The 21,766-nt window shown below is 36.2% G+C and overlaps 1 protein-coding gene across 4 annotated transcripts in view; it reads right to left on the bottom strand.

Annotated features, from left to right (window-relative positions):
• The window catches only part of ARHGAP15 (Rho GTPase activating protein 15), a 637,215-nt gene that overhangs the window by 526,946 nt on the left and 88,503 nt on the right, over nucleotides 1–21,766 (bottom strand). For all 4 annotated transcript variants that reach the window (XM_032286210.1, XM_032286212.1, XM_032286217.1 and 1 more), the window contains exons 4-5: nucleotides 20,674–20,735; nucleotides 7,396–7,483 (exon numbers count right to left, since the gene is read on the bottom strand). In XM_032286210.1, the coding sequence (XP_032142101.1) occupies nucleotides 7,396–7,483; nucleotides 20,674–20,735 (150 nt within the window). The remainder of the gene's footprint in view (nucleotides 1–7,395; nucleotides 7,484–20,673; nucleotides 20,736–21,766) is intronic.

The raw sequence follows: 21,766 nt of genomic DNA, 5'->3' as shown, positions 1-21,766 counted from the left end.
TTTTTTTTTTTTTTTTTTTTTTTTGAGACAGACTCTCCCTCTGTTGCTCAGGCTGGAGTGCAGTGGTGTGATCTCAGCTCACTGCAACCGCTGCCTCTCAAGGTCAAGCGATTCTCCTGCCTCAGCCTCCTCAGTAGCTGGAATTACAGGCACACGCCACCACGCCCAGCTAATTTTTGTATTTTTAGTAGAGACAGGGTTTCACCATATTGGTGAGGCTGGTCTCAAACTTTTGACTTCGTGGCCTGCCTGCCTCAGCCTCCTAAAATGCTGGGATTATAGGCATGAGCCATTGCACCCAGGCCCAGCTCTATTAAGACACCTAACACTGACCAGTACTGCTGTTCAGTATACGTTTGTTAAAAATAATACCCATGATGGATTGTTCCAGAATGAAGACACCTGGAGAATACTAACATAACTTATTAAAAATTTGTCCCTCATAGCAAATCTCAGTCCATGATACTCTTCTCAACCCTTTTCTTTTATCCTATCTTCAAACAAAACCAAAAATTCATTTCTCTTTGTTGTGCACAGACTCTGCCCATTCTCAGTTCTATGCCACTGTTCATGTTTTTTATTCCCCTGCTCTCCCTGCCTACAAATCTCCACATATTCAAATTATAACTGTCCTTCAAGGCCTAATTCAAATCTTTCACAGATGTGAGCTCTCCTTCTTCAAAATCTCAGGAAAAAAAAAAAGACTTCTACTATGTTTCTTATTTCATCTCACCCTATTTTTTGGCAGAGATTTTATAAGGCAGAGACTATATCTTGATTATATCTCTATGTCTTATATGTAGCCCTAACGAGCAAGCTGTTCATTGTAGAATTTCAATACATATTCTTATGAAGTCTTTTCCCACCAAGGTTTATATAAATAGCACAAACTTGATTAACCAAATGCATACTTAAAATTAAAGTGAGGTAGATTGTAATGAGAAGCTATGTTTTTGGACCAACTCTCCCACTGAAAACAATAAAAATGCTGGATAAAATATTTCTTTTTAAAATGACGACCTTAAAAGAATTGAAAGTCTGAAAAGACAGTGGGACTGCCACCATAAATATTTTTTTTAGGGGTGGGAATCTGAAGTCAGTGAGGAAAGCCGAATATCAAAGTAACATAACTGCATTTTTCCTGAGGTCATTTGTTTATGCTATACACTTGAGCTTTGGTCAGTCATACTCACAGAATAATAGAGCAAGGTCTTGTCCAAGGTCTTATAAAGAATAAGGGAGAACCAATACTAAACTTGTTGCCTTTCTCCAAACCCAAGGAAATATAAAGAAGATTGTTTTGGTAAATAAGCAATGTAAAAGAAGAAAATAGGAAAAAGTGAGGCAAAATCATGTCCCTGAGAAGTGGCAAGATAGATACGGCCCTCCTATTATGTAGATATAATTGGAGAGTATTATACTGTTAACTTAGCTTGAGATAATCAGTCACTGGAAATGTCCCAAACCCCTTGAGAAAAATCCAAAATACTCTGGAGTAGGACACATTTATCCTAGGCCTCAGACAGCCTCCCATGATACTATTTCAATAACAATGATTAGCACACAGTCAAAGATAACCAGACACACAAGAAAACAAAGCAACATGAGTAAGAACTAGCAGAAACAGATTGACACAAATTTAGATGATAGAATCACAAAACGCAGATTATAAAACCACTATGCCTCCTAGTTATAGCAAAATAAAATGGAGTCTTAAAAATATCTGCAGGAAAAATTAACTCTAACAACATACATAGTAGATTTTTAAAAGAAACAAACTTCTAGAAATAAAAATTACAATAATTGAAATTAAAAGCTTGCTGTTCATTACAAAAGGAGGCTGAAGAACTAGAAGATATGTAAATAGAAATTGTTTGCAATGCAGCTCAGAAAGACAAAAATTTAGAAAAATAAAAGTGTAAAACATTTAGAGAATATAGTGAGAAATTTAACAGGGGTTTAACTGGAAGTTTAGAAGGAAATGAGAGAGGGAATGTAAAAGGGGATACATTTGAAAAGATAGCCATTGGGCTGGGCACAGTGGCTCACACCTGTAATTCCAGCACTTTGGGAGGCCAAGGCAGGTGAATCACTTGAGGTCAGGAGTTCAAGACCAGCCTGGCCAACATGGTGAAACCCCATCTCTACTAAATATACTAAAATTAGCTGGGTGTGGCAGTGCCTGTCTGTAGTCCCAGCTACTCTGGAGGCTGAGGCTGAGAATTGCTTGAACCAGGAAGGCAGAGGTTTTAGTGAGCCAAGATCACACCACCACACTCTAGCCTAGGCGACAGAGCAAGACTTTGCCTGAAAAAAAAAAAAAAAAAAGAAAGAAAGACAAGGGGAAAACACAGCTATTGTATTGGATATTTTCTGAAATATATTAATGACAGCAATAAATATTTTTAAGAAGCATAACAATCCAGGCAGAAAAAATGAAAAGAAACTGACATCTGTATGCATCATGCATGGTGCAACTGTAGAAGAACAAAGATAATGAGAAAAATATTATGAGCAATCAGAAAAGAGCAGTTATATTAACAGGTGATTTGATTATAATAATGGATGACAGAAGACAGTGTAATGCTATCTTTGACATGCTGACTAATAACGTCTACCAACTCAAACTTCTATATCCAAAGAGACTATATATTTCAAGGATGAGGAAGAAATAGAGATTTCTTTTAAATAAGCAGACTGTGAGATAGACTGTCCCCTCAAGACCCTTAGGACAGGAATTTCTCAGAATATATTTCAAGCAGAAGAAAAAGTGATCCTAAAAAACAAATGCAAGGTTCGTAAAGAAATAAATAGCAAAGAACGCTGCAAATATTAGGCAAATGTAAACAAACATTGACTCTATAAAACAGAATAATGTCTAGTGGTATTAAAAAATCAAAATACCTGATAATAACAACATATATATTGAAAAAGTGATAAACTGATTAAAAATATTCTAAGGTAACCTTGGGAGACGGTAAAGGATCTCATAGTAGCTTGATACTTTGATAAGCATAGTGCTTTGATATATACTATAATCCTAGGCTAACTATACTAACAGAGTAGAAACAAAATGTGTCCCTCTCAAACTGGTAGAGAAAAGAAAAAAATGGAATGATAAAATATTAAAGGACAGAAAAAGCAAGAAATACGTAGTGAAAGAAGCAAAAAACAAAAGAAACATACACTATGATTCCATTTACATGAATTTAAAAAAACCTAAATTACATTTTAAGGGATATAGCTATAAGTGGGAAAATAAAAAAAGACAATAAAAGAATGACTAAAATGCAGGTTAGTGGCTAACTCCAGAGGAAGGAAAGAGGCTATGATGCCAAAGGGACAAATGATATGGAGTGGAGCTTCTGAAGGGCTGGCAGGGTCTATATCTCATCCTGGGTGGTGCTTATATGGGTGACCGATTAATACATATTAAAAATACATATAGATGTTTTATAAATTTTACTTAAAATGGTTTCTGCATTATTTTATAATATTTTACAGATTTTAAGTGAGTTATAAATAAAAATACATGAAAAAAGTGAGAATCTGAACACTATCCTTCCCTTCATAATCCAGAAAATCTGGATCTCGGGATACCAGTGGTTTTTCTTCTCACTGCAGAGCCAGCCAGCCAGTCCAAATCAACCTGCCCTGATGTGAGGTTAAATGAACAAAAGAGAGAGCATGTTAGGCAAATAAGGGGGACAGTTTCCTTTCTTGGTAAAGAGTGCCTTTTATTTTGATAATTTTATCCTTCCTATATTTTGGATTGGGTATTTTATAATGTGCTTTCTGTTATAAAATGCTGATGATAGTAGGTGGTCAATTATAATTTAATGTCCTTTTTATAAAACAAGGACAGAATAGGTCATTCTTACTTCTCCTTTAAACTCACTGAGGAAGCTATGAATCTCTATGAAAATAAGCAAGTGATTCTGTGCTTATTTGCACAATAAAGCTGCTTTTGATAAAATTGTGACTTAGATATTGTTATGGATTGAATGTTTCTGTTCCCCTAAAATTCCTATGTTGAAATCTTAAGCCCCAGTGCGATGCCATTAGGAGGCAGGGCCTGTGGGGGGTAATTAGATCATAAAGGTGGAGCCCTCATGAATGGAATTAGTGTCCTTATATGAAAAGACATGAACATCTGCTCTCTCGCTTTTTGCCCTTTGCTGTGTGAGGATACAGCAAGAAGACAGGACAGATGCAAACCAGGAAGTAGGACCTCAGCAGACACCAGATCCACTAGCGCCTAGATCATGGGCTTCCCAGCCTCCAAAACGGGGAGAAATAAATGTGTGTGGTTTAAGCCACCCAGTCTTTGCTACTTGGATATAGCAGTCCTAACTGAATAAGACAGATATGAACTGGAAGAACTTCAGTGAGAAAGAAAAGTAGCCAAACACGGAATGTGGGGTCAGGCACAATACTTTGTGACATGCTGTATCAAATGTGAAAACAGTAAGGGTAAGAGCCAAGGGAAGAAGATGGGAACCCTGGGAAACTTCATATGGACATTCAGGAGGTTAACATCTAGAGCCCTAAATGGATGCATGGCTTAATTTTCAGTATTAGTCATTGCTCTGAGATAGCATTTTATACTGCTTACAGATACATTCTTTCTGAGGTCATGCATGATGGAGTTTCTTGAATTAGTATATTCTCTCTTCTATAAATGAATCAGGTCAAGTGCAAAACTAATATGATGTAATAATATAATTATTCTCTATATTGTGTACCATAGAATATACTATATTTCTATATTTAATAGAGTATGATATAATAAAGCATAATAATTATTTTTTGGTCATTATGTATTTGTTTTTACTAATTAATTTTATTCCTTACTAATTATGTTGGCAGGGATCTCTATGCCCATTTCACAGGTAAGGATTCTGAAGCTCAAGGAAGTGAGTAATGTTTTAGCTACTAAGTGGTAAAAACAGAATTACATCCCATTCAAAAGTATTAGGGTCCAACTTCAAAACTGCTCTGGCTGTTTTTGTTGCCTTGTCTCACTACTGCATTAACATTTAAAGATCATTTGTATAAAGATTAATTTATTCTTTATATTTATTCTTTTAAATCACATTTATTCTTTTAAATCACATTCTGCACTCACTCAGGCAGCTTGTAATGACCCCTAGGAGGAAAGGGCAGACTTTTTTCCAAGAAGCACAATGAACAACACCAGAACAAGTCTAAGGGGGTACAAGAGAAATTCAGAAACTTGAGCATAAATCACTTTCAGAATAAAACCACAGCATCTTTAATCAAGGCCTGGCAATCATTGTGTTGTTTCTCCAAGATTGGAACTGGTAACTGCGGGCTATCCCACTAGGCCTTTAATACTTGGTTAGAAATGGATCCAAGCAGTTGACTAGCAAGACAATTCATGCAGCACAAACATGAATCTGTGATTCTCTTACCCATTACCACAAAACACAGTTAGTTCCTGCCCTGAATTGACTTTAAAGACATTGAGTGCCTGGGAGAAACCATAAGAGCATTATAAATGGAGCCAGAAGTAATAAATAAGAACTGCCAAAAAAATGTTAACAAATTTCTCCTGCAAGTCAAGTCTATTGTCAATTTACAACAGTTCTGAAGGTTGAACGAGAGGCATGCAATTAGTGAGCTAACTTGCAAGGTTTGCCTGCAATCAAAAAGGGAGTTTTCTTTCACCTGTATAATATTTAACAGCTGATAATTTTATCTCCTGGTAGAAAAAATTAAAATAATAAAATAAAAATAAACCAAATGCTTTAAAATATGGACTCTTATCTCTCCCATTATCCCACATATTAGAATAAACGCTTCTCCCAATGGAATTCTTCTCACTTAGCAGGGGAAGATCATCTTTTCAGCAGCCAAACTCAGCAGGCCAGTGACTTTCCTTCCCTCCTGACTTCCCCCTAAGACTCATTCAAAGGGAAGACAAAGGACCTACAAGTGGATGCAAGTTGTTTTGTGCCTGGCCCTTAGGTGTACTTCATTTTCCTTAAAAAGATTATCTCAGCCTTACTGTAGCCAAAAATAAAAACAAAATAAAATCCTAAAACAAATTTCTGAGGCAGTTTAAATTAAAAAGGCAAAGGACTGAGAAATACTTTTAATTTATTCATGATTAGTTTACAGATCGGACAGCACTGAGACTCCAAAATCAGCAAGCCACTTGGGGATAAAGGCTACTGCAGTTATCAGAAGCAAGCCAAACGCTACCTTTTGTTCTTAATTAAAATCTTCTTTTAAAAAAAATCTCATAGCAAATGATTTTCTATTTTCCATTTAAAGAGGATTACATAGCAAACACAACCAGTGGCTGGAGAGCAAAGAACTTCCCATCGTTTTATTACCTGCCAAATATAAATTAGTTCATTGTGGGTAACTCCTGCCAGGCGACCCCTTTCCTTGTCATCCATCAGGCCGATGGGCTGTGGCAGGTTAGTTCCTGCCCGGAGTCCTTGAGTCTTTCCTAATCAGGAGGCTGTCAGATATGTTGCCTGCCCACTGTCTCCTACATCTTGTGGCAGCTCTTATATTTGGGCAGCAGCGGCTTAAGCTTGAATTGCCCCAGTAACTGGCTCTGAATTGCTCTTACTTACTATCACTGTCAAATCTTTGCAGGCATATGTGAGGGCCTCCTCCAGGTACAAGGAAGAAACCCTACAAATTTCACTTTGTAATAACTACACGATACAGAAATTGTATTAGCTCCATTAGATGGAGTCATAGAAATATTCGAAAAGGTTAGCTGGATATAGTGAACGTCACAGTTACACTAAGATAAAAAAATCGCTTGTCTAATTTAGAGTGTTTCCTCATTGGTAATACCCTATATTAAGGTGCCATTTATAAACAGTTTATTATTATTTATTAATGTCTGAAGCACTTTATAGCATGCTAGATAACAACTTGAATTCATGTATTAAAGATGCACATACATGGTTTAATACGATTTACGTCTTATAATATTCTTTAAAACAGCTTCCCATAGTATCATCCGTTAAGCATTTATTACTAATGCATTTTATAACATACTTTATAATACATTATTTGAGCAAGTAGCTGCATTTAGTGATCATTTCATACATAAGAATAAGGCATTTATAAATGTCATCTTAATTTAAAGTGTTACCTTCGCATTACTACATAGCTGCTCACCATACATCTCATTTTGTGATTATTCTCCAAATGCACCACTTAATAAAACAGACACTAAGTTCTATTTTCCCTTCATCTGATTAAAAGTTTATTGAGTCATTTTCGCCAAATGTTTTCAGATGTTGGTAGCTTGGAGGTTTTAGTGTGATTTCTGATAAAACCAAACTTTTAATTCTACAATATTTCTGAAAAGATGTTTAACAATAGAAGTAGAGAATTACTTACCATATTGGACAGAGCCTGTTGCTTGGATTCTTTGTAAAATTCAATTTTTCGACTAGAAAGAACAACCCAGGAAGTAGACCAGTTTTTCCTTAGAAAAAAAAAAAAAAATAAAAAGGAAAAAAAAGCATTATCAGTTGAAGAAATCATTTATAGATACAATATGAGCAACATTTGGAATGAGTAGAGACCATCTTTATTTTTAACAGTCTTCCTAAAAGTCTCCTCTTTATTAAAATCTACAGGTGGTATGGAATTTGGGTAATAATAAACACGTTCTGGAATTATTTAAAAGCATAGCATTTATAGTAAGAATTTCTCAATTTATAGTTCCTCCTAAAATCTTTTTCAACCACCAAAAATCCATTTTTTTGTGTATCCATGTGCATCCTTTCCATAAAAAGTTTATGTTTCTACAGCAAACCAAAAATAGCAAAGTAAAAGTAGGAATCAGAACCCGTTCCTTCCTTCATTGTTTCTTCTCTTCTTTGGTTTAGTGTATTTCAGTCTTAAAAACTAACCAGCCTCATGTGTCATTGCTTAATTCAAAATATTTTCATAATGTTGAATCTTACAGAAATCAAAGATATACAAATAAAATAGTGACATGCATTTTCCCTCTTTGTACCTCAAATTGTCAAGGAATAAAAGAAATAACATCTGAGAACATCTAGGGATAATCAGGGTGCAGGAAATAGATTCTCTCATATACTATTGGTGGGAGTTCAGACTGTTGCTTCCTTTCTGGAGTGCAATTTGACAATGTGCTTTTTAAAAATCCCTAAAAATGTGTATATCTTTCAGCTAAACATGTCCATTCCTATGAATTTAAATTAATTTTACAGAAATAGTCTCACAAGTTGCTGAGTCTGTGTCCATAGAAGTTAACTGCATCATTATTTGTTAATTCCCATACATTAAATGTAAAAAAAAGATGATTGGTTAAATAAATTGCATATAATAGATCCATATAATGGAATAATGAACCCTATGCTATAGAAGAATACTAACGTGGGAAGGTTTTAATGCAGGCCATAATACATGTAGCTTATAACTGTGCTGTGCTTTTTACCGTGGACTTTCTTCACCCATCCCAGCCCCTTCTGTTTATTAATTCCATTAATTAGATGTCAAAACATTGCCTTGTTATATGTGCCTTCCATGACTTCTTATCACCTATGATAAATTTTAAAAATATTTTTCATAAATTTCTCCTCTATCCTCCATTAAGAAATGAGCCCCGAGATGGTAGAAATCATTTCATCTTTACAAAGGTATGCCCAATGCCTAGCATGGTGCTTTGGACAGAATAGACACAAAATGCATATGTATTGGGACAGTGACTGAATTTGGGCCTGGAAAAAGTCTTGATATGACAATAGTTAAATCGTGTGGTAAAATCATGGCTTTTGAGTTTCCTTTGTATCTGTTGGTGTTTACCAATTTTTTTTTGCATTGAGGGTATATTGCTTCTGTAGTTAGAACATGTATATGTTCATGGCATGAAAGCACTCTTTTGTAGATAGTAAAGACATTAAGGAGATTAATGTACTTAAGTTTCTACCCATTAGAGCCTATTGCTGCAGTTTGCTGCGGCTTGACATTCACTTCAAAATAGTTGAATTCATTTAACAAAACTGATTTTTTTTTAAAGTTTATGGAAAGACTTTATTCAGGTCAATAGAAAACCACACCATTATATTTTTTAAATGACTATCGAAGATCTTTGTGTAATTTATTTCCACTTGCCTTTGAGAAACTAAGAGCTTGATTGAAAAGGCAGCTTTGATTCAGTAAGGTTAATATTTATAAAAAGAATTAGATTGCTCTTACATGCCTGGAGCTTTCTTAATGATACACCATTGTGTTAAAAAGAACAGAATAAGCAGACACACAAGAAACATAATGTGTATTTTTCAACATCCAAATACAAACACTGTGTTCTTGGACCCACTTGTCTTTAAATGAAGAGTCTCAATTTTTCAATTAAATGATGAAAAGATGAAATAACAAAACCCAGAAAGAAAACTACGTAGGCATTTTCTTCTGCTTTTGCCCATTTCTCTTTTTAGGTACCAGAAGCAACAGAGTGAATTGAAGCAGCAATAGCCTTCTCTTCATGCAGGTCATAATAATAGGTGGCCCCAAACAGGAAAAAGAGAAACATTATTAGAAGTCTAGTCTCGGTATCTTATAATACCACCCTTATTTTGAACATATGTAATCAGAAAGTACAGAACACTCTCACACATGAAGAATCCATATTTAACCTGCCTATTATATTTCCCACTTTATTTTTCATCTTCTGACAAGGAGAGACTATACCTTATTTGTGACCTATCTATACTAAGTTCTGGATAAATGGTTCTGATCTGAATCTGTTTCAGACGTTGATCACTTACAGAACTTGCTGTCAAAACTCTCCCCATCCTTAAACTTGGAAGTGGAACTGGTTAGAACTGAAGTTGCATGAAATGCAATTATCTCTTTTTTTTTTTTTCATTAGGACTTTGAACTGCTGTGAACTGTGTCCCTGTTAGGTGAATTGGGTGAACAAACTGAAGAGGGTAAGAACTGCAGGTCTTGAAACCTTAGCACATGACTTACTCTGACACCTTATGTACAGTGCTACTTCGTTTTCAATTTATAAACTATAAACACTGTCTTTATCTTCTCTGGATAAAAGTGAAAGCTTTTCCATGGGTTGAGTGTTATTGTTTGAAAATAATTGCATTTCAAAATGAATAATAATAATGCTGCTGACAACCTTTTTGATGTCCTCTTTCATCTCAATTTTCCCCATTATTTATTTTAAAATAATAATTAGCATAAATTATTTAGAATACCTAGCATAAATCTGATCATCTAGTTTACGTTTAGCTTCATACACCAAAATGATGAAAGTATTAACATCTCTATTTACTAATATGAAAAATGAGGCTCAAAGGGTAACTTAAGGCCTTACACTTAGGTTTAAAGTCAAACCCAGTTTATCTGACTCCAAAACCTATAATCTGTTCATTACTTTATGCTGTCTAGTTTTTTTTAATCCAAATTATTTATTTATTTTTTAGTGGCTCAATATATATTTTTTGAATAACTGAAAGACATGAGTTTACACTAATCTGCCAATGAAAAATGGATCTGGGTACAGGATTTGCAAGGCCCAGTGCAGGATGAAAATGCAGCATTCTGTGTCCCAAAATTATGAAGAGGTTTAAGACAGTAACAATCTAGCATTAAATGGAGGGCAGAGTCCTTCAGAGCATGGGGCCCTGGATGCATGCCGGTAAAGCCTGCCTTAACTACAGTATGACTTTACAACAATGGCCAAAGAATAATTTCTTTTTTTAATAATGTCTTTTTTAAAAGGATTAAGCAGTACTACCTTAGTTAATGATATTGCCAAAGTCAGATTTCAATGTAATTTTGTTTGAAATCTTCAAATTATAAAAGCTAGTGGGGATAGTGTGAGATAAGGTATCAGCTATCCAGGCTCTGTTATTAACTATTTAACCTGATCCTTATTAGAAAGACTGGGCAAAGCCCCAACACTTCCAAGCTCTCTTCCCCTAGAGGTTGCGCTGATTCAAAGGAATAAGATGATGTACTGTTCAGCTCCTCATTAGAAGCCAGAAACAGGCTGGGCGTGGTGGCTCAGTCTGTAATCCCAGCACTTTCGGAGGCTGAGGTGGGCAGATCACAAGGCCAGGAGTTCGAGGCCAGCCTGGCCAACGTGGTGAAACCCCGTCTCTACTAAAAATACAAAAGTTAGCCGGGCATGATAGTAGGTGTCTGTAATCCCAGCTGCTCGAGAGGTGGAGGTTGCAGTGAGCTGAGACCGTGCCATTGCACACCAGGGGAAAAAAAAAAAAAAAAAGAAGCCAGAAAGGTAAGGTGTGTGTTTCTAACTGGACGGTACCTCTGTCTTTTTCCTGCCAGGGATTATCCTGGTCTGTGATTAGCAGACTCATCTGCACTCAGTAGGGAACATAAAACCAGGAAGGGAGTCAGGAACCTGTAGTCTAGGAGTAGCTGAGGCTTCACCTAATGAGAACATTTCGCTATAACTTAAGTCTGAACCTTCCTCTCTGATCAAAGTACTCTAGAAACTTGACCACTATCATTAAAATATCTGTCCAGTCTATTTCCCATTCTGACATGTCTGACCCATTGTGTTGCTCAGAGTTCTCAGCATATCAGTGGAATAGCTTCTTCACCCAATTCTCTAACATGGTGACTCTCTTGTAAGGCATTGTCAGCTCTGGAGTGTGCAAAGGACCACTTGACAAGGTTTTGCCTTGACTTAAGGATTTGATGCTAACATATGCAACCAAATCACTATATATGACTCTTATTCAATACATTGCAGGAAGTGGGTAGCGCCTACAAGCTTAAAGGCCTTAGCCAGGACAGGTTAAGGCCTTAGCCAGGACAGCAGTTTCTCATGAAATTTTGCAAATAGACTATTTTCTAGGATAAAGCAGTTTTCACACTAGAAAGTCCTTCTATGGCCCAAACTCCCACAAAGAGGTAGAAACCACCTCTATCTTCTTAGAACATTTCCACGATTGGGCATACTATCTGACATTTAGTAGGTGATTATTACATATTTTTTGAGTAAAAGAATATACGGCCTTTCAAATTTCAGGAGAGCCATACTTCTAGGTTCTTTCTGCTCTGTGTTTACTGTTTTTCACTAACAAGGTCGAAAATATTTCATTTACTTTCTTTGTTCCTTAGTTTCCTAGTGCTTTAATATGGTATTTATAGCATTATTTTTTTCTTAACTATCTAACACTTCTGATTTAGGATATTTTTTCCTAACTTATACTTCTAGTAGGCAATACCTGAGCTTTCTTCAGAGGACTTCCCACCCTCAGCTTGCACTTACTTCTGCTCTGTTCCAGGTATGCCACCTGGCATTTTATATGCATCATACAATTTAATTATTAAGCCAATCACAAGTATCCATCGAACATTTGCCACATACCAAACACAATTCTAAGGGCTGAATAGAGATGGAAAAACAAGAGACACCTCAAAAATTTTACCCCTAAGAAGCTGGAAAATAAATATGGAAACCAAGTCTTCTGAATGAGTTTTAGGATACCCCCATATTACAGAAGAGAAAACTGAAGCCCAGTGAGGCTGCATCCTAACCAAGGGTAAAAAAGTCATAAAGATGGGATTCAGGTCCCCGCTCACTCCAGTGTCTCCATGGTCTCTAGGCAGGTGGCATGCAGTTCTCTCGGTAGTCACTCTGATTATGCCTGTTCAGAGCTTCATGAGAGGAGCTAAGAGGGGGAGATATGGAACAGTTGTCATAGAAGTACTAGGACCTCTTTCTCTTTGGAGCAAAGCCACATCTTAGCCTGGCCTGGGCTGTCCCACAATGCTGAACTGCAAACCTTTTATCCCTGTCTTCCATCCCTACCATGACAGTCAGCAGGTAAATTCACCCATTGACCAATCAGTGCCTCCACATTTCATCATAACTTTGAGAGCTTAGTTTTCTACTTTTTTTTCCAAAGAGAGACAAAAACCAAGGTGTTGGATAGACTAAAGGGGTAATTCAGACACACAGCTCAGGAAATATCCAACTTTAGTAGGTCAGTTCAAAGTGCCATGAGTAAGGGAAACAGCCACCCATTTCCACAGGGATTTACAGGTAACAATTAGGTAAGGGTTTGAACCTAGTGATTCCATGCAGGAGACAAATCTTGGGGCAAGAAATGCAGGTGTTGGGCCAGGTGCAGTGGCTCACGCCTGTAATCCCAGCACTTTGGGAAGCCGAGGCAGGTGGATCACTTGAGGTCAGGAGTTCGAGACCAACTTGGTCAACATGGTGAAACCCTGTATCTACTAAAAATGTGAAATTAGATGGATGTGGTGGTGGGCAGCTGTAATCCCAGTTACTCGGGAGTCTGAGGCAGAACAATCCATTGAATTCCAGATGCCAAGGTTGCAGTGAGCCAAGATCATGCCACTGCACTCCAGCTTGGGTAACAGAGCGAGACTCAGTCTCAAAACAAAACAACAAAAAGAAATGCAGGTATTTATTTTATTATATCTTTTGACATAAAAAATAAATCACATCTAAGGGAAATGGGGTGCTACCTACAATTGGGAAGTAGGGAGAACTAAATTTTTATACGGGCATTTATGTACCATTTATGCAATTGGTGGGACGTTTTATCTATGTGAAACACTTCATAAAACTTTCCTAAAAACAAATCCTGAATTGTGAAGTTAGAAAATGCAAACAAACAGGCAAACAAAAGTACAGAAACAAAAACAAAGCCCAAACAACAACAAAACACCCCAAAAACAAAAACAAAACTCAACAAAGCCATCAGCTTGGCATTCTACAAAATGGACACCGGATGGCAGCACATAATAACAGCAATATTGATTGTAATAGCTTATCTGGAAAATGCTTCATGAAAAATTACTCTTAAAATATTCATTACCATTATCAGAATCTGTTAGTTTAAACTCTGGTTTAATGCATTCATTTGCTCTAAACACCAAAGCTTTATATCCTACCTTTACCTTTCCTTTGCCTTCTTTAGGTAACGACAGAGTGACAAACCAAAAATCAGAAGAAAATATATGTGAAGTTCCTTGACAAATTTCAGCTTCTCTTATTTGGGCCATCTGCCTTTGTTACCTAACTTGGTCATGCTGGATTTGACTTGATTCCACACCAGTGATGGGAGTGAAAGTGATTTATTCTAGTCTCCCTGACTGATTTACCGCAAAATCACTTAGACATTGTTAAATGTACAGACTCATTCTCGAAGTGGTTGGTCTAGGAACTTATTTCTTCTGTCTTATATTCTAAGCATCTTGTAATTTATGACTGCTAAAAGGTGGGTCAAAAAGACACTGAGGTGTAAAAACACCCATCTCTGTCAGTCTTGCAAGGAAATGAAGAAAGACAGATTCGGCCTGGAACAATGTATTTTGATACTGAGCAGGAAGTACTAAAGAAAGAATATGATCACATTAGGAACACACCTTAGTCTCAGATTCTAAAGAAAGTCCATTCCGAATAACAATTGTTAAAACAAACCAAGAAAAACCCAACAGACGGCCTAGTAGCTGTGGGCCCTAGGATGAAAGCAGACACTAGTAGACATAACCACTGCACAATCTTTTTTCTGCATTTCTTTTCATAGTTGTCTTCTGGACATATTTTCACCCCCAACTATATCTTTCTATGCCCATCTAAAGAGAGCAGAATGTGACTGTATGTTGTGGTAAGATGTGCAGAGCCAAACAGGAGCTGATGACAAGAAGACCTAGGTGCCGAGGGAGAAGCAAGTTTGAGGTGTTGAAATTTCATAGACATACTGTCAGGTGCCTTTTGTAAATGTAAGCATTGAAAATAACTTTTTACTGAGCTGTCATAGAGTTTCAGAGAAGCCAGGGTTAGTTATAAGTTTGAGGACCGAATTCCCAAAATGAAGAAATTCCTATGCTTCATCAGAAAAGCTTAGGCATATTTTCAGTGTTCACAATTAAAAATTAAAGTGAATGCTGAATGTATTCTGCTTTCAAGCCTGTCAGTGTATCACTGGGGAAACGTGTATAACCTCATTTCAATAAATGCATGGCCTCTTATGAATGTCAAATATAGCCAATAAGTTATCTTTCCTTTTACTATCTCCTACTCATATTCAGAGGTAAGTTAAATTTTCTTTGAGAGAAAGAGAAAATACATTGAAGAGACAAATAAAGACTAATAAAAAGGAAAAGAAAGAAGGAAAATAAGAAGAAATTACAAGGCATGATGATCTATTATGAATTTATAAGTAGAAAACCTGATAGAAATTAATGAAATAATATTTATTAAGTGACAATTGAAGTCCCTGGTACTGTTGATGGCATAAAATAAAAGGACCATTTTTGCTCCGTAGTCTCAAATAGCTTAAAGGCAAGAGAGATAAAGCAAATGTGTTTCAGGCAGAGGACAAAGCTAAATTCTGTGATACTAACTATACATAAAACAAGATTTGGAGAAATAAGAGGTTAATACTGGTGACTGAGTTTCTCCATTTATACAATAGGAAGTAATAATAGAGCCTATATTGTAGTATCATTTAAGTATTACTGATAAAGAATTCAGCCAAGTGCTTGACAGAGTAAGCATCTATTAATACTGCTTATTAATTCATTAAAATTTATAAAAGATATAAAGATCCTTGATAAATGAAACAAAGGCTATAGAAAGAAATTTTACATAAGAAGTATAAATTATAGTACGTTATACTATTTATTAGTTACTAAACTATCAATGGGATAAAAACACAATTTTTCAAGGTTATGACCAAACAGACCATTTTTGTTGCTAGTATTGATAAAGGCATACAGATTCCTTGGGTAAGCAATATGGGAATGCACACTAAATGTCATTAAAAATGGTCTTGTAATTTGATCAAGTAATCCAGACTTAACATTTGTCTTTAGAAAATATAAAAGAAGTCTGGGTGCTATGGCTTACACCTGTAATTCCAACAGTTTGGGAGGCCAAGTGAGTGGATCTCTTGAGCCCAGAAGTTCCAGAACAGCTTGGGCAATATGCCAAGACCCATATCTCTACTAAAAAAAAAAAAAAAGAAATGCTGGGCGTGGTGGTGTGTACTTGGGGTCCCAGCTACTCATTTAACCCTACATAAGGTGGGTGGGAGGGTGAGGGTGGAGGAGGCTGCAGTGAGCTGAGATGGCACCACTGCACTCCAGCCTGGGTGACAGAATGAGACCCTGTCTCAAAAAAGAAACAAAAAAAAAAAGAATATATAACAGAAAAATTGACAAGCAATAGGATAATTATTGCAATGATAACTTTTCATATAAAACCAGACTCAAACATCAAAAATATAAAAAGAGGTAAGCCCATCATCACTGGTCATTAGAGAAATGCAAATCAAACCCGCAATGAGACACCATCTCACACCAGTTAGAATGGCGATCACTAAAAAGTCAGGAAACAACAGATGTTGGAGAGGATGTGGAGAAATAGGAATACTTTTATACTGTTGGTGGGAGTGTAAATTGGTTCAACCATTGTGGAAGAACTGTGTGGCGATTCCTCAAGGATCTAGAACTAGAAATACCATTTGACCCAGCAATTGTATTACTGCATATGTACCCAAGCGATTATAAATCATTCTACTATAAAGACACATACACACGTATATTTATTGAAGCACTGTTTACAATAGCAAAGACTTGGAACCAACCCAAATGCCCATCAATTATAGGCTGGATAAAGAAAAGGTGGCACATACACACCAGGGAATACTATGCAGTCATAAAAAAACGATGAGTTTATGCCCTCTGCAGGGACATGAATGAAGCTGGAAACCATCATTCTCAGCAAACTAACACAAGAACAGAAAATCAAACAGTGCATATTCTCACTCATGAGTGGGAGTTGAACAACGAGAACACATGGACACAGGGAGGGAAACATCATACACTGGGACCTGTTGGGGGCTGGGGAGCTACAGGAGAGTAAGCATTAGGAAAAATACATAATGTAGATGATGGGTTGATAGGTGCAGCAAACCACCATGGCATGTGTATACCTATGTAACAAACCTGCACCTTCTGCACATGTACCCCAGAACCTAAAGTATAATAATTAAAAAAAAGGAGATAAGGATGATTTGATATAGCCCATCAAAATAATGGGATATCATGTTCTTAAACTTGGTGATTACATATACAATGTTCAATTTGTAAAGTACTTACAATAAAAACAAAAACCCCATGAACTTGGAGGGGATATGTAAGACATGTAAAATTGACAAAGCATTATATATAAGTTTCCTCAAATCATTGAAAAAAAAAAAGCAGAAAACTTAATAGAAAATAGTCAACGTTTATAAATAGAATCTGAATGCAGAATCTGAATGGCTCTAAACAGATAAAGTGACGCTCAACTTCAATAGCTATCAATGAAATACAAGTAAAAACGATATTAATGTAATGTTCTATGGATAATTACATTGGATAATGCTATATGCTGATAAAATTGTGGAAATAGAATCCCTTCTATATTGCACATTGAACTGGTATGAATTGGTTCACTAATTCAGGAGAAAGCGTGGCAACAGTAGTCAGTAGATTTACAAATGTGTGTGACTAACCACTGAGCAATCCTGTACTCCTGGAAATATTCCCCTGAAAAAATTCCAAACAGTTTCAAAAGAAACAATATGTGTGATTTATGAAAATGTTGTTTAGAATGAAAGGAGTTAGAGGCAACTTAGGTGTCCACAGCTGGGAGACTGTGTAAGTAAAAATTCATATATAGTCATGCTTCACTTAATGATAAGGATACATTCTTGAGAAGTGTGTTCTTAGGTGATTACATGACTGTGCAAACATCATAGAGTGTACTTATACAAATCTAAGTGGTGTAGCCTACCACACACTAGGCTATGTCATAGCCTATTGTTCCTAGGCTACAAACCTGTATAACATGTTACTGTACTGAATACTGTAGGCAATTGTAACATAGTGGCAAGTATTTGTGTATGTAAACTTATCTAACCATAGAGAAGGTACAGTAAACATCAGTTTTACAATCTTATGGGACCACAGCTGTATATGGTGTCCATCACCGATCAAAATGCCACCATATGCCACATGACTATACATAAACAAAGGCAAAGTGGGCATCAATGAACCAGATTTAAAGACATTCATGTACTGCATAAAAACATTTTAGTCAACAATGGACGACATATAGAGATTTAGTTCTATGAGATTATAATGAAGCCAAAAAATTCCTATTACCTAGTAACATGATATTCTTCATAATGTCAAGTGCAATGCATTAACTTTTCCATGTTTAGGTATGTTTAGATACACAAATAACATTGTTACAATTGCCTACAGTATTCAGCACAGTAACATGCTGTAAATGTTTGTAGCCTAGTAGCAATAGGCTATATCATATACCATCTAGGTTTGTGTAAGTACATTCTGTGATGCTCACATGATGATTAAGTCACCTAAGGATGCGTCTCTTAAGACACATCCCCATCATTAAGAGATGCATGTTTGGATAGCACCATAGATAGCTGCCCAAGAGCTAACATTGAATGAAAGTAATAAGAAACATAATAAGGTTTATAATACAAAAATGTTTATGCTATATAGAATACATTCACACATATACAACTATACACTATTTTCTGAATGCCACATATATAGCTAAATATAGACATATATGGAGAATGAGTTTGATAAACACACATTAAATACATTAAAATGAATGTCCACAGGGGATTGAAGTAAGGATTGGAGACTAAAATAAAATAAAATCAGCTAGGGATCTTGCCCAGAATGATGATAACACAAGGCCACAAATTGAAGGATATAATCAACTCAATTTTGTGTACCTGAGGTAACAACAGCAACAACAACAACAACAAAAAGGAAAACTAAAGCATAGAACTTTCAGCGGAAAAGGCTGAAAGAATGCATAATAGTATGCAAAGTGAAATAATAAAACAGAGTACAAACAAATGTTTATATGGATTTAACTATAACATGGAGATTATATGCAAATCGGAAAGTAACAGCAAATAAAAGAGAAATACAATGGTATACAGACTAATCAAAACTACCTAAAAACATATTCATGTGAGTTGGCTGGAGGAAAGACCCTGTTTTTCTCTGATTCCTCTTGACACTGCCTTCTAGATGTAAATTTGGTTTATGGAGGGGTTATGGGCAAAGATACTTTACAAAACCACACAGTAGAACCTCCTTCTGCTTACTTGAAATTATTTCTTTTAGGATCTCTCCCACTTCTTTGCAGGAGGCTGGAGAGTGGAACTGACCAATACTGCCACCTCCATTCTCCTACCAAGCTCTAGTGAAGAGCTGAACTGGCTAACTTAGATAATAAAGAGAAACTCTTTATTCCACATGGCTGATGAGGGAAGAAAGGGTCATGACTTACTCATCCTGATGAGAGGTATCATTGTACCTTCCACACCCCTTCCTAAATTGATAAGGGCATAATAAGGTCTAGGGGAAAGGAGAGCAGGCTGGGCTGCTCAAAGACTTCCTCCTGTTGTTCCTCCAGAACCAGACCACTCTCTAAGTCAGATTCACTACTGGGGCAGGGACTAGCCAAGTCTCTTAAAGCAACCTTGCATTTGGTCTTGTCTCCTGTGCATCTCTTGCCTGAATCCTTCAAGGGAGGGTGGCTGCAGGACCACTGCAGAGAAATAGTCCAGGTAAAGATTTAAGGTCCTGTTCGCTATCCCGGAATAAGACACAATATGGAGAAAAAATAGAGCTTGTTAGTTACAATCGAAAAAGCTATTTTAAGTAGTGAAATTATAGATGATTCCCTCCAAATTTTACTTTGTTTAAAAAAATATATAAAATTCACTATAGCCATCAAACAAAAGCGGACTTTATTCTCTAGTGTTGACCAGAGTATCATTCTAGTAATGAATTTTATTATACAACAAACAGATGTCCCATTGTGTAGCCAATTAGTACGTTTATCCTATATAATTTTAATTGTTAGTAACACATTTATGAGTAAATGCCTTGTCTCTCAATTTGAGAATTTTCTACAAATTTGGTGGCTTGCATATCACCCAGCACAAAGCTAAGTATATAACAGAACCAATATGAGAAATAGCAAAAATTCTAAAATGGAGGTGATTATTTCTAAACATACCATATATACAACACAATTATCATCTTTCTTTACCTTCCTATCAACCTTATTTATTTTCTTCAAGGTTTTTGTTGTTGTGGTCTGAAGAGTTCTTATTTCCTTTTCAAATTTCTCTCACCTCTGTATATGATGCTAATTTTATTTTATCAATTTCTATTTTGAGCTGCAAAAGTGGTTCAAATCCTCCATCCTTCAGGAAATTATTCTTGCAAGGTATTGTACAGAGACTTTTATATATTGCAGATGAATGCATTCATCCCCTAATCCTTTACTCATGGAAATCAAGAATGATTCTTATTTCTTTTCAGTTTTTTATGAGTTCAAGTTCAAGGAGGACAAAAAGCATCTCATTTATATGTTCTGTACAACAATATAGAAGGTAGTGCCTTTCTTTAAAAACTGTAATTACATTAAAAATAATATTGATCGTAACGGTAGCAGAGGAGACTGTTCTAGTTTAATACCATAGGGCCTCACTTTCCAAACAATACTAGTGGCACAAGTTGAGGATATGAGGAACCAGCATAGTTATATAAGAATGAATTAAAGAATTTTATTACCTTAGTTTCTTTCCTCCATCTGCAATTTTAGCTTTTTGAAGATAACCTTCTTTTTCAACCATCTGCAAGAAGAATGCATATGTTAAAACTGTGACAAACTACCATGCGTTGTTGGTTTGAGTAAACCTGTGCTTTTCAAGAGTCATTACAATGATGGAAGTTTTCAGTCATAGAACTTTATTAATAATGCATACATAGCTTATGGGAACTGCCTGCAAAGTCATAGTCATTACAAGCTGTTAAATATCTGAAAGACAAATTATGAAGAAGAATGTGAATGATTTGTTAGATAGTGATACACCTTTATTGACTTTTCTCTCTGGGCATTGAAGTCACTTGTTTAAAAAATTGATTACAAATGGTAAAAGAAAGACAAATTGAATACCTTCCTTTATTTTACCAAGTATCCTTAGAAAAGTCCTTCCTTTCTAACCTCCCCATGTACCTTCTGAAGCCAGGATAAAGGAAGACTCCAATGGGAGCAGCTGAATCATGGAAGGGCATTTAAAATAGCAGCATTTTATATGTTTTGATCAATTACCAAGAGACCCTGTAGGATCACAATCTCATTGTCTTCTTCCATGGTGTAGGATTGCTTGCTTTGCCTATTTGCATGCACTGTCCTGGCTTTCATTGCTAATACAGCTGCAAGTTTCTTAAAGAAAATGTAATATGTCATTTTAACTCTGCAGAAGTGTTTGTGGAGTTTTGGACAAAATAAATGCACAATGCAAATTGTGACCTGTTGACTCCCTGCAAAGTCTATGTTAGGTATTTTAATTTCTTAGCATCGTATTTCTTCCCCCCTCTGTCTGCCTCACATACTCTATCCCAAGCCATTAGCCTGTGCTCCATCTTTCACTCAGTGAATTGCCTACACCCTTTTCCCTGACCTGCCTAGTAACAGAGGACCACAACTCCATCAGTGTCACCCCATGTTATTCCCGCAGCTGAAGCATTCCACTGTGACCATGTCTTCATCTCAAAAGCCTTAAGTATATTTAATCTACTTCAAAATTCAATTAGTAAAACCTGGCACAGTGGCAACTGTCTATAATCACAACTACTTGGGAGGTTGGGGTAGGAGAATCTT

Source organism: Sapajus apella, unplaced genomic scaffold (genome assembly GCF_009761245.1).
Source record: "Sapajus apella isolate SASKATOON/1434 unplaced genomic scaffold, GSC_monkey_1.0 scaffold18, whole genome shotgun sequence".
Taxonomy (NCBI): domain Eukaryota; kingdom Metazoa; phylum Chordata; class Mammalia; order Primates; family Cebidae; genus Sapajus; species Sapajus apella.
The sequence above is the reverse complement of the archived record's forward strand: the minus strand, read 5'-3'. Positions and strand labels throughout refer to the sequence as shown.